The sequence below is a fragment of the Papaver somniferum genome, chromosome 3 (assembly GCF_003573695.1).
Source record: "Papaver somniferum cultivar HN1 chromosome 3, ASM357369v1, whole genome shotgun sequence".
NCBI classification, from domain to species: domain Eukaryota; kingdom Viridiplantae; phylum Streptophyta; class Magnoliopsida; order Ranunculales; family Papaveraceae; genus Papaver; species Papaver somniferum.
The window spans coordinates 110324864-110337525 of NC_039360.1; the positions used below are offsets into that span (position 1 = coordinate 110324864).

The window sequence follows — 12662 nt, forward strand, 5'->3', positions numbered from 1 at the left end:
GAATATTTGAACATGCTTGAGAAGGACTGGTCGGACAAGAGCCTTGCTAATAAAGCTAGGCGTGAAGCATCAAAAATTTTAGATCCTCCTTTGCGCCCTTGTTCCTCCGCTAACATGTCTCCCTTGCAATCTGGACAGTCTCGTCAAAGGGGGGTATCGCAATATTGCCAATGTGCCGTCAAGGATCCCAATCCCTCTTTTGATGATCAGCTGAACAATCTCGGAATTAGTTTGTCCGAGGGTGGCGGATGGGTCTCACCGCGTCTTAGTGTGTTATCCGCCCACCCTTCTCGGGCTCAGACTGTTCGTGCTAGGGGTGAGGTTCCTGTATCTCCCAATGCTGTCCTGGAATCGATGAGCCCATCTGAGTCCAATCGGTCTGTGTTTGGTGGGTCCTCATCCCACGTGGTAGTCCCCACAGGTGGTTTTCAAGGTGACTAATATTCTGCCTGAAGTCATCAATGTCTCTCTCTCCTAAATGTTTTTATATATAAATCTGCACATTTATTCGCCATGTTACTCACTTTTGTATTTCCAGGTGCTGCTAGTGATCCAGGATCGTATTCTAGTTCCTCTATATCCCGCGAAAAATATATTGATCCTATGCCACATCAATCCGCGTCCGAGGTTGGTATAGAAACTTAATATGCACATGTTTGTGTCCCGTCATTTCTTGAAACCCGCGTCCTTGACTGAAGATTGATTTTTCTATTAGATCATGGGTAGTAATCGTAAGGGAGGGAGCAAACCCGAGACCCATGGTGTGGACGCCGGGCGGCGCATAGGTGTCGGTAGTAATAGTGGTTACAAGCGCGTTCGTAAGGATCATGGTGGATCTCAGACGGGCGTTCCCCCTGATACCCAAACAGAAATTCCCTTCGTGGTGTCGGGCGTGCAACTCCAATTTCCTGTGGTGGTGGATGTTGTCACGGCTGGGGTCGACCCCGCCGCCCATACTTTAGTTTATGGGTTTTGGGTTCCGTCATCTTTTGCTGACGCTTACAAGGGCATTGTGGAGCGGACCGGTGGCCACATGGTAAATGCGGGTCTATTGGATATGAGGACGTTGTGTTATATGACCAAGAACCTGCTGGAGGTTGCCGACAAACTTACCAAGGTGGGGGATGGTCCTATTGACGCGGCCACCATCAGTAGCTGGGAAGCTTCCGTATGAGAAGCCACTAATTTGAGTTTCCTATAAGCTGGTTGAAGGCTTGTTGCTGAAAGTGAAAAACAGTAAAGACCCCCGCGTCCAACTCACAACTCGGATAACTGAACTCTAGGAGGAACTAAAGAAATGTTCTGCGACAAATGCGCAAAAGAAAGATGTAGTGAACCAATTGGTTTCCGAGGTAGGAGTGGCGAGTGATGAGATGACCCGGGTGGAGACCGCAGAGAAGAATGTTCGGGATGCCCTTGAGCAGAAGCGGCAATAACTGTCTTCTCTTCAATCTATTTGATGTGTCTTTACCTTGTGCTTTCTTTATTTTCTTCATGAACAATTTGCATTCTTCCTTTCTACCCCCTCTTGTGGAGTTGGATTAATGTTTGAAGTTTTATCGTTGTTTAAATTTATGCATGTTTTTTATTCTCGTTTTGCTGTTTGTTGTTGTAAGGACTTGCTTCGAAGTACTATGCTTGCGCATTGGTGCTTAGGATTATGGTCAGTATATATTAGACGCGCCTATTCCCCCCTTTGTTTTTTTTTTCAATCGGGTATCGGAGGGCGGGGTATATGTTAAACGCGCCTGTTCCCCCCTTTGTTTTTCTTGATGGGAATCGGGAGGGGGAGAGGTATATGTTAAACGCGCCTACTCCCCTCTTGTTTTTTTTTCCTTAATGGGAACCAGGAGAGAGGGGTATATGTTAAACGTGCCTACTCCCCCTTGTTTTTCTCAATGGGAATTGGGAGGGCGGGGTATATGTTGAACGCTCCTAATCCCCCCTTGTTTTTCTCAAAGGGAATCGGGAGGGCGGGGTCTATGTTAAACGCGCCTACTCCCCCCCTTTGGTTTTCTTGATGGGAATCAGGAGGGCGAGAGGTATATGTTAAACGCGCCTACTCCCCCTTGTTTTTTTTTCCTCAATGGGAATCGGGAGAGCAGGGTATATGTTAGACGCGCCTACTCCCCCCTTTGTTTTTCTTAATAGGAATTGGGAGGACGAGATGTATATGTTAACCGACCGGGAGCCATTGGCGTTCCCGCAACCTTTAGTAAATTTGTCAGCCGATCGGGTGCCCTTGGAGTTCCCGCAATATTTTGTCAGTCGATCGGGCGCCATTGGCGTTCCTGCAACCTTTTGTCAGTCAATCGGGCGCCATTGGCGTTCCGCAACCTTTTCTCAGTCGATCGGGCGCCATTGGCGTTCCCGCAACCTTTTATCAGTCGATCGGGCGCCACTGGCATTCCCGTAACCCTTTGTCAGTCCATCGGGCTCCATTGGCGTTCCCGCAACCTTTTGTCAGTCGATCGGGCGCCATTGGCGCTCCACAACCTTTTGTCAATCGATCGGGCGCCATTGGCGTTCCCGCAACCTTTTGTCAGTCGATCGGGCGCTATTGGCGTTCCCGCAACCTTTTGTCAGTCGATCGGGCGCCATTGGCGTCCGCAACCTTTTGTCAGTCTATCGGGCGCCATTGGCGTTCCCGCAACCTTTTCTCAGTCGATCGGGCGCCATTGACATTCCCCGCAACCTTTTGTCAGTCGATCGGGCGCCATTGGCGTTCCCGCAACCTTTTGTCAGTCGATCGGGCGTCATTGGCGTTTTCGCAACCTTTTGAGAGTTTTTTTTAAAAAAAAAACAAGAACCTTCCTTTTTATCAAAAAGCACGATTTACAAATTTGAATCAGAGCTTCAAATTGTATCATTACACCTGCTTTGCTCGCTCCTTCCATTTTTTCTTAATGACGCGGGAAGGAGTCGCTTTCGATCATCTTCCTCGTCGTTTCAAACTCCCCGGATTCACGTTTTCGTTCGAATATACTCCTTATTGCGAGACACTCTATGGTTGGGTGCCCCATCCTCCTATGATAATGACAGTATCTTAGAGCATCTTTATTCATTTTGTTGTTATCTACCACTGTTGGGGGTAGTTGGACCTCACCTCTGGCGACCCATTGATTCAGGAGCCCAATTGTTTGTTCCCTCCCATATGGCAACGGAGAAGGAGGAGGTCTTGAATCTTTTCTGGCCCATCTGCTTCTTTTTTGGGGAGGGTCACTCATTTGTTGTCGGTTTACACTTTCATTAATGTTAGGCCTCGGGTTATAGGGGATTGCAGATGTGGTACTTACCGTGTAGCGCCAGTTGGGATTTGCGGATAACTCTTCTATGCAGTTGGCAATTCTTTCGGATGCTTCTTCCAGTTCAACAAAATTCTGGAATCTGAGATTGATCAAACTTCCTTTAAAGGATTGCACCATTCCTCGTACGTATATTTCTACGAGCTCCTCCTCGCTGACATCCTCACGGAAATCCAATGTCAACCTTCGGAACCTCGTGATATATTTTTCTACTTCCTCGTCCGTCCTATGACCATTTTTACTTAAGTCTATTAACGTAATCTTCCGCTTATCGGAGTAGAACTTTCCTAGGAACAACGAGATCATGGTCATCCAAGAGTCTATGCTTTCCGCCTTCAAGTTATCATACCAAGTAAATGTCGTTCCTTTCAAAGACTTGGGGAACTCCCTTAGACATAGCTTTTCGTCAGAGGCCATGTCGTTCATAACTGAAAGGAATTGGCTAAGGTGCTCCCGCGCGTTTCCTTCTCCATCATACGTTTTGAATTTATGAGGAACATAATCTTCAGGATATTGATACTCTCGGATGTTTATTGGGTACGGGCTGTTTATTTGACGGTGGTAATCTTGTTTCGTGATGTGGTAATTTTGCTCCAAGTATCTTACCATCTCCTCCCGTATAGTTGCTGTCTTCTTGGTGTTCTGATGTCTTTTTGTCTCCACTGCTTTTCCAGAGGTGTTTTTTCCTGCTATTACGGCTTGTGCTATCCATTCTTCTGATGCTCGTATCTTTTGTGATCGATCTTCTAATTCTCTTCACATATCTTGCATGTCTAGGGCCGCGGATTTCGATTGCCGAGCTGTTTGTGTGCTCTCCCCGCGTGTGATGCCTATTTCCCTATTTTGGGGGACGCTTCCTATCTGTCCATCGAGTGGCACATCTTCTTCACTATCCCCGTCCTCTATTGTTACTTCATCCAAGTTGATAGGACGGCTGGTTGGCTGGTTTCCTGCTGCGTTTGGGCTGCTATCACTCGGCCGCATCATGATAAACTAGGCACGAGCCTCCGGGTGTGGTCGCCAAATGTTAATACCGGAATTCTCGTTAAGTCCTACCCGTCTTAGTGCACCAAAATGACCTTACTTTTCTTAGAATAATATGAGAGAGAGTTGTCTTTCCATGTACCTTGTCCTTTCTTATATAGACTTCCAAAATCCCCTTCTTTTTATGACATCTTGCCATGTGTCCTAAACCTCCTTAATTACTATTAGTGTCATCCCTTCTCTAATATGACCTTCTTCTTTCTTATTAATTCCTTCATCGTCCCTTCCATCTTATGGATACTTCCTTGGTGGACTTGGGCCTTAGTCCCCAAATCCCCATGTTTTGTGTGTGGCCTTTCCCCCCTTTGGGGCACCCCAGCATAGTTAAGGAAACTATTTTTCATGTATCAACAACAGTTGTATGCTTATACACTTGGACCGATCTCTCAAGATTCTCAACGGAGGATTCTGTCGACCAACAACATAACCCTTCGTTTGTCGTGGCCACAATTTTGGATATTACCTGATTTTTCGAAGTTTCAATTCTGATTTCCGAGGAAATTAGAATCACGTTTGTAATGTACTTGTGAATGTAACCTACCCATTTCAGTTCCGGGAAATAGTAGAGTGCGTACTTTAGCCCGAACTTGGTGTGATTGTAGTGTTAGCCAATAAAAATCAAATCACAAACTTAGATACCGATACATACAGTAAAAAAACTTTAGTGTTAAAACTCAATCTAAATCCTTAAAATCTTAAATTGAAGATTAAAATTTTTAGTGCCTGCAAGTATTCTTGATTACACTTGAGATTTTAAATGTTTTCTTTCTACTTAAAAATATGAACAAAACTTAAAACCATTCTAAATCTAAAATAAAAAAGCAGAACCACACAGAAGTTGAGACTAACGGTGTAACACCCCGTGTTTTTAGCATGGCGCATGCTAAAAGATGCGCCATTTGCTTGTGATGAAGCTTCATCCAAAGCTTCATTTGCATAGTGAGATGCATTTGGCCCGCGGCCATATTTGGTGCCAAGGAAAACACATTGCGTAGGAATATTGGCAAAAGTCCAATGTTGCATCATCATAATGCATTAGGCCAGTTAGGTAGGTTTCCTCGAGATTGCAGCGTAATCATTGCGTATTATGGAGGCTATTGGCCTAGAGTTAATATCGCACAATCATTGTGCATCAGGATAGAGAGGGCTGGCCGAACGAGTGTTGCGCAATCACTTTACGCAATCATTGTGGATGAACACAATCATTGCGAAGTAACGCAATCATTGCGGATGAACCATGAAGCAGGCATGTCAATTTGATCCCCTTTCCATACTTGTAGAAATTCCATTAAGACATATATAGGGAGGGGTAGTTGGTTGAAGAGATTGTCCACAATAGCTTTGATTTTGAATTTCGAGGACGAAATTCTTTGAAGGGTGTGATAATGTAACACCCCGTGTTTTTAGCATGGCGCATGCTAAAAGTTGCGCCATTTTCTTGTGATGAAGCTTCATCCATAGCTTCCTTAGCATAATGAGATGCATTTGGCCCGGGGCCATATTTGGTGCCAAGGAAGACACATTGCGTAGGCATATTGGAAAAAGTCCCATGTTGTATCATCATAATGCATTAGGCCAGTTGGGTAGGTGGCCTCGAGATTGCAGCGAAATCATTGTGTATTATAGAGGCTATTGACCTATAGCTAATATCGCACAATCATTGTGCATCAGGCCAGAGAGGGCTGACCGAACGAGTGTTGCGCAATCACTGTACGCAATCATTGTGGATGAACACAATCATTGCGAAGTAACACAATCATTGCGGATGAACACAATCATTGCGAAATAACGCAATCATTGCGGATGAACGCAATCATTGCGGATGAACAGTGAAGCAGCCATGTCAATTCGGTCCCCTTTCCTTACTTGTAGAAATTCCATTAAGACATATATAGGGAGGGGTAGTTGGTTGAAGGTGCATATGCAGACTATGTACCAAGTAAGCTTCACAGCTTAGCCGGAAGAGTATAAATGTTTCCTAAGGCTCATTTATAGTTGCGTAGCCTTTCGAATAGGGTATTTGATGCTTAGACATCACTATGCCATATCGCGGACCCGATGATGCATAATCATTGTGCATCTTAACGGAATGGCCAATACGTACCAGGCCATTACCATTATTGTTAGGCCACGGCCTTGCAATCGAGTTGGTTTAAGTTTTTGTCCCTTCGAGGATGAACTACGGTCTGTGCTTGATCCCTTTAGAGTAGGGAAGGGTACGTAGGCAGCCGCAATGAGTTGCAGCATTGCCGGTACATCACTTTGTCGCTCATATCATCTAATTGTGAGATGATTGCGACATTCTGGCCTCTCATATCATCTGGATCGGTAGCTCGACGCAAGAGATGATTGTGGCCAAACTTGATGAGGCAAGTTGCATTCCATTCATCGGATGCTCATACTTCCTATCAAGGCGTTCTACATAGGCTAAAAACCTGAGTGTCGTAATCATCTCAAGAGGAGTTCATTTTTATGGGAAACGTCCCAAAGAGCAAGACATGTGACATGGTCACCAGAATTTAGCAAAATTTCATCGTTTAGAGCCTCAAAAGGACGTTTTTGTCGTTTTAGGAAAGTTTTTGTTTTCTTAACAAACCCTTCGCGGAATAAGGGTAAGTTGGAACGGTGTGGAAGCTAAGTTAGATGCAACATGCTCCACGAGCATGCTTGCAAGGGAAAATGGATGTGAATTTGCCTAGCTATAACGCCTGGTAAGTAGCATCATTATGGCGCACCGGGGGAGTTATGGCCTTCGTGCCCAGGCGTAATATTTCGGCCCGTCACAGTTGGTATCAGAGCAAGTTCGGAGAATATTCTAGGGACTTGTGCGGAGTGGACTCGTCAAACGAGCATTGTTTCCTTCTAAAGGAAATAAAGTTGGAGAGTAGGCCAACTTTTGCGCTGAAAGGAGTTTGTAACTGCTATGCCAGTTACTTTGCGAATTGAGTTGAGCTTGTTTAAGTACTTTGAGTTTGCCTGGCCTAAGTGGCACCCCAATTACGAGTGGATATCAAGAAGACCGTCTGGGACGGTGGGTAGACAATGGGACTGATCATCCCACATGTTGGCACTGGCCAAGGGTGTGCGTTGTCAGGCCCGGCTAGCATCCCACTTATGAGTGGCAACCTGGATGACCGTCAGGGACGGTGGGAAACTGGAAACTGTTCCACACAGTATTGTGCTAAGATCTTATCATTTCGATGACACCTTTTAATTTGTGAACATTAGGGATTCCTGGGTGGTAGTATGGGATGCCATCTAGGATACCTGGTCGAGATATCCTCTTGGCACTATCCAATTGCCATTCTTGGTATTGTCGCGGGAACTTTTAGATTCTTGGGCACGCGGTATGGGACGGTTGCTCAGAAGGTCTAAATTGTTGTTCACGATAACTTGAAGAAACCCGTGATTTTTGAGCATCTGGTATGGGACTTTTTCTCAGGAAATCCAAACCGAAGAGATTGTCCACAATAACTTTGATTTTGAATTTCGAGGACGGAATTCTTTGAAGGGTGTTATAATGTAACACCCCGTGTTTTTAACATGGCGCATGCTAAAAGATGCGCCATTTTCTTGTGATTAAGCTTCATCCAAAGCTTCCTTTACATAGTGAGATGCATTTGGCCCGGGGCCATATTTGGTTCCAAGGAAGGCACATTACGTAGGCATATTGGCAAAACTCCAATGTTGTATCATCATAATGCTTTAGGCCAGTTGGGTAGGTGGCCTCGAGATTGCAGCTTAATCATTGCGTATTATAGAGGGTATTAGCCTAGATCTAATATCGCACAATCATTGTGCATCATGCCAGAGAGGGCTGGCCGAACGAGTGTTGCGCGATCACTGTACACAATCATTGTGGATGAACACAATCATTGCGAAGTAGCACAATCATTGCATATGAACACAATCATTGCGAAATAACGCAATCATTACGGATGAACAGTGAAGCATCCATGTCAATTTGGTCCCCTTTCCATACTTGTAGAAATTCCATTAAGACATATATAGGGAGGGGTAGTTGGTTGAAGGTGCATATGCGTACTATGTACCAAGTAAGTGATGAGTGCCAAATATTGCATATATTTATCCCTTTTTGTTGGCATTTAACTCATCTTTTGTGCATTAATTCTACATTTTATCCCATATTCTGTATTTTCATTGTTTTCAAGAATAAATATTTTTATTAATTAATTTTGTATTTCTAGGTTGTAAATAAAGACTAGATGAGTTGCGGAGCAGAAAAGTGGTGAAAATCCGGAAGAAATTACGCAAGGAAGCCGCAAAGAATGGTGCGCTCAAGTCCAAAAAGCTAGGAATGGGCTCAAGAAGGAAGAATTGTTCTTAAAGAAGATATGGGCTTGGCATACCCAAGGCCCAAAACCCTTACCCAAACCCATTTTCTATATCCAAGCCCGTCTCGGATTTCAGCCGTCAGATCGAAGCATTTCAGCACCCTACGGTCGCTCCATCATCGCACATCAAACTCTGAAGCCCCCGCTTTACATCGCAACGCCCATCTCCATCTTGGATCGTCCGTTTTGCTACATCCCTTCATCCGACGGTCGCTCCACGCTTACCTCCGTATCGCCGTTGGATCCACCTACCATCTTCCCATCCATCGCTCCATGTCGCAGATCATCAAACCTCGCTGAACCCGCCTAACACCCAAGTATCGAACACCCTATACCCAACCAAACGCACCTTTCTTCCCAAAACCATCGACTCCATCTTCTCCATTCCTCTTCAGACGCCATACCACTACCATCTCCACCACCTGCTCTCCCAACTGCTCCGCCATCACCACCATAATCACCACAGCGTCAAATAATGATAACCCATCATTGTTCCCCTCTCCCTAGTCCCTCTACTTTACTTATTTCACACATTTTCAACCGAAACCCTAAAGTGTGAAATAGGTAAATTAGGTCGATCTAGAGGCAAATTAACGGTATGGGAAGCAAGAGAAGACTAATTCTAAGCATGGGTCGAAGTTTGATTGGAGTCAGAGATTAGGTAAATTTCTAAAACCCTAATTTTTCTGATTTGGGAACTTTTGGGGGGAAATCAATTGTACGTCTAATTGAAGCATGGGTTGGTTGATTGGGTTGTTATCAGTGTGTTAGGTGAGTGAATTTTGGATTTTTGGGTACACCCTAACTTCACTGATTTTTGGGGATTTTTCTTATATGTATAAATAGGGGATGTGTGTGTGTGTGGGGGGGGGGGGGGTATGGGGGGATGATCTCTGGACTAGCCAGTAGACATTTGAAGAAATTTTAATTACAATTACAAATTCAGTCCCTTTATCACAGTTGATTATTTTGAATGTTATGTGTGTGTGTGTTTGAATTATCCTGTATGATGTTTATTGTTGTTCACATGTTTAGCATGAGCTAAACTGCATTAGGCTAAGGCTCAGATGAAGCCTGGTGCACTGTCAAATGGTGAATTGCTAGGATAGTTATCCTGTTGTCTGTTTTGATTGAGCAATGGGAAGAGATTGATGCTCATAGTGCCTGTGATTGATTGTTCTGTCAAAAGACAATCAATGCTAGGGGCAAACTAGTGAGCAAATTAGTTTTCCTCCCATTCTATATGTATGCATAGGATTTTCAACTCAACCTAGGATCACACTGCTTGGCTAGGACACAAAGGTGGATTCTAAGCCCTTAGCTTAGCCACAATCCCTTTTACAGTCACTTAATTTCAGTTCTATTTTGTTCCCTGCTAAATTTACCTTCCTTCACTGTTTTTCTTGAAATTTGTAGCTGTTGTGCACTGAAATCAGTGCACAAACTCCCCCTGCCCTTGGCTTACAGCCTTAGTTCCCTGCTATTGTTATTTTATATCCTCTGCCATTTAATCTTTGCTGTGCTGCCATCGTGTGTTAACTGCTTTGCTTTGTTAACTGTTTTAGTTCTTTGTTTCACTGCCTTCATCCATCACTGCTCACTGCCATAGTGCCTTGTCTCCATTGCTAGCTTAGGAAAACTTCTTGTATGCTCCCACTCCCTGTGGACTAACCCCTACTCATCCCTATACTATAAAGCTTGGCCTTGTATACTTGCAAGTTTTGTGTGCAACCCCATTTTCACACCAGTAAGCTTCATAGCTTAGCCGGAAGAGTATAAATGTTGCTTAAGGCTCATTTATAGTTGCGTAGACTTTCGAAGAGGGTTTTTGATGCATAGACATCACTATGCCATATCGCGGACCCGATGATGCATAATCATTGTGCATCTTGACGGAATGGCCTATACGGACTAGGCCATTACCATTATTGTTAGGCCACGACCTTGCAATCGAGTTGGTTTAAGTTTCTGTCCCTTCAAGGATGAAATACGGTTTGTGCTTGATCCCTTTAGAGTAGGGAAGGGTACGTAGGCAGCGGCAGTGAGTTGAAGCATTTCCAGTCCATCACTTTGTCGCTCATATCATCTAATTGTGAGATTATTGCGACATTCTGTCCTCTCATATCATCTGGATCGGTAGCTCGACGCAAGAGATGATTGTGGCCAAACTTGATGAGGCAAGTTGCATTCCATTCATCGGATGCTCATACTTCCTATCAAGGCGTTCTACATAGGCTAAAAACCCGAGTGTCATAATTTAGCTCAAGAGGAGTTTATTTTTATGGGAAACGTCCCAAAGATCAAGACATTTGACCTGTCACCAGAATTTAGCCAAATTTTATCGTTTAGAGCCTCAATGGCCGTTTTTTCCGTTTTAGGAAAGTTTTTGTTTTCTTAATAAACCCTTCGCGGAACAAGGGTATGTTGGAATGGTGTGGAAGCTAAGTTAGCTGCAACATGCTCCACGAGCATGCTTGCAAGGGGAAATGGATGTGCATTTGCCTAGCTATAAGGCATGGTAAGTAGCATCATTATGGCGCACCGGGGGAGTTATGGCCTTCGTGCCCAGGCGTAATTTTCCGGCCCGTCACAGTTGGTATCAGAGCAAGTTCCGAGAAAACTCTAGGGACTTGTGAGGAGTGGACTCGTCAAACGAGCATTGTTTCCTTCTAAAGGAAATAAAGTTGGAGAGGAGGCCAACTTTTGCGCGGAAAGGAGTTTGTAACTGCTATGCCAGTTACTTTGCGAATCGAGTTGAGCTTGTTTAAGTACTGTGAGTTTTCCTGGCCTAAGTGGCACCCCACTTACGAGTGGATATTGATAGACACATTTTTGTGTCCGAATTTTCCTCAATGTCTCTATTGTTAGTGCTTGATTTTGTACTTATTATGTTGTTTTTATGTTTGTGTAGGCGTTTTTGGAAAAATACACTTGTGTGGAAAAAGTTGCTCGAAAAGTGCTATTTGGACTCTCAGAGAAAAGTACTAAAGGCACCCTCACTTTGGATAAGGGCACCCCCAGAACCCCAACTGTTAAAGGCGCCCACGTTTTGGTTAAGAGGCACCTTCATCCCCTTCGTTTGAAACTGAATATTGGCGGAAAAATAGTCGCAGCTCCTGGCAGTTTTCTCGATCGGATTTTGGATGGGTTAGAGGTAGACTAAATCGCTGAAACTTCATGGGTGGACGTGATATAGCCTAAAAGCCTTGGTATGGGCCTTTGGTTCGATCCAATTTGGCTGGATATTCCGCGAGAAGCAAAACAGGGCAGTACGTGCATGTGAGAGTTATTTCACGGGATTGCATGAGTCTGAACGATTTCTGAGCATGTTTGTTGACTCGAGCAACAGTTTGGAGCGTGTCAGAGATAAATAAAGAGAGTGTGCAGCTATAAGGCGCGTGAAGAGGTAAAAAAAAGAAAAAAAAATCTCGTATCTTGCATGGAGAATAATCATAAATATTTTGCAATTACTTGAGAGATTTGGAGTTCCTGCGGGTATAATATGTTTCTGGGGACTCAGAGAAGAGATGTCGAGAGTTGGGGGGCTGAGGAGAGCCAGAGAAGAAGACATTCGAGTTTTCCCAAACTCGGTTTCTGCTGCCGCTGCTGATGAACAAGAAGAACACGAAGAACGGACCATCCAAGACCGTCGTTTTCCAACAGTAACAATTACTCACAGCCGTGGGTCGTACATCAGAGGCAGACTTATTTGCCAGCGTTTGTGACACAGAGCCGTGGGTCTTAGAGCAACAGTAACGGTGACAATCCTCTTTATCGTCTTTTTTTTGGTTTGTAACAAATATAATTGTTACAAAACCCGGTTTTGAATTATTTCTCCATTTTCATCATTTGTAAACACCCTTTGAGCAATAATAATGATTTTTGAGCGTGTTTCCAACATGATGAGCGGCTAATTCTCCCACAACCAAGGAAATGAGGAAGCTATTTACGCATGAAT

The 12662-nt window shown here is 44.2% G+C and overlaps 1 protein-coding gene across 1 annotated transcript; it reads right to left on the reverse strand.

Annotated features, from left to right (window-relative positions):
* Window positions 1-2903: 2903 nt before the first annotated feature.
* On the reverse strand, window positions 2904-3722 carry LOC113359851. Its single transcript, XM_026603424.1, has one exon. It carries the CDS (start codon window positions 3720-3722, stop codon window positions 2904-2906), a length of 819 nt encoding a protein of 272 aa, XP_026459209.1.
* Between the last annotated feature and the right edge of the window lie 8940 nt (window positions 3723-12662).

What these genes read in the sequence shown, in the direction of transcription:
- LOC113359851 (XM_026603424.1), bottom strand. Translation starts at nt 3,722, where the DNA reads ATGGCCTCTGACGAAAAGCTATGTCTAAGGGAGTTCCCCAAGTCTTTG.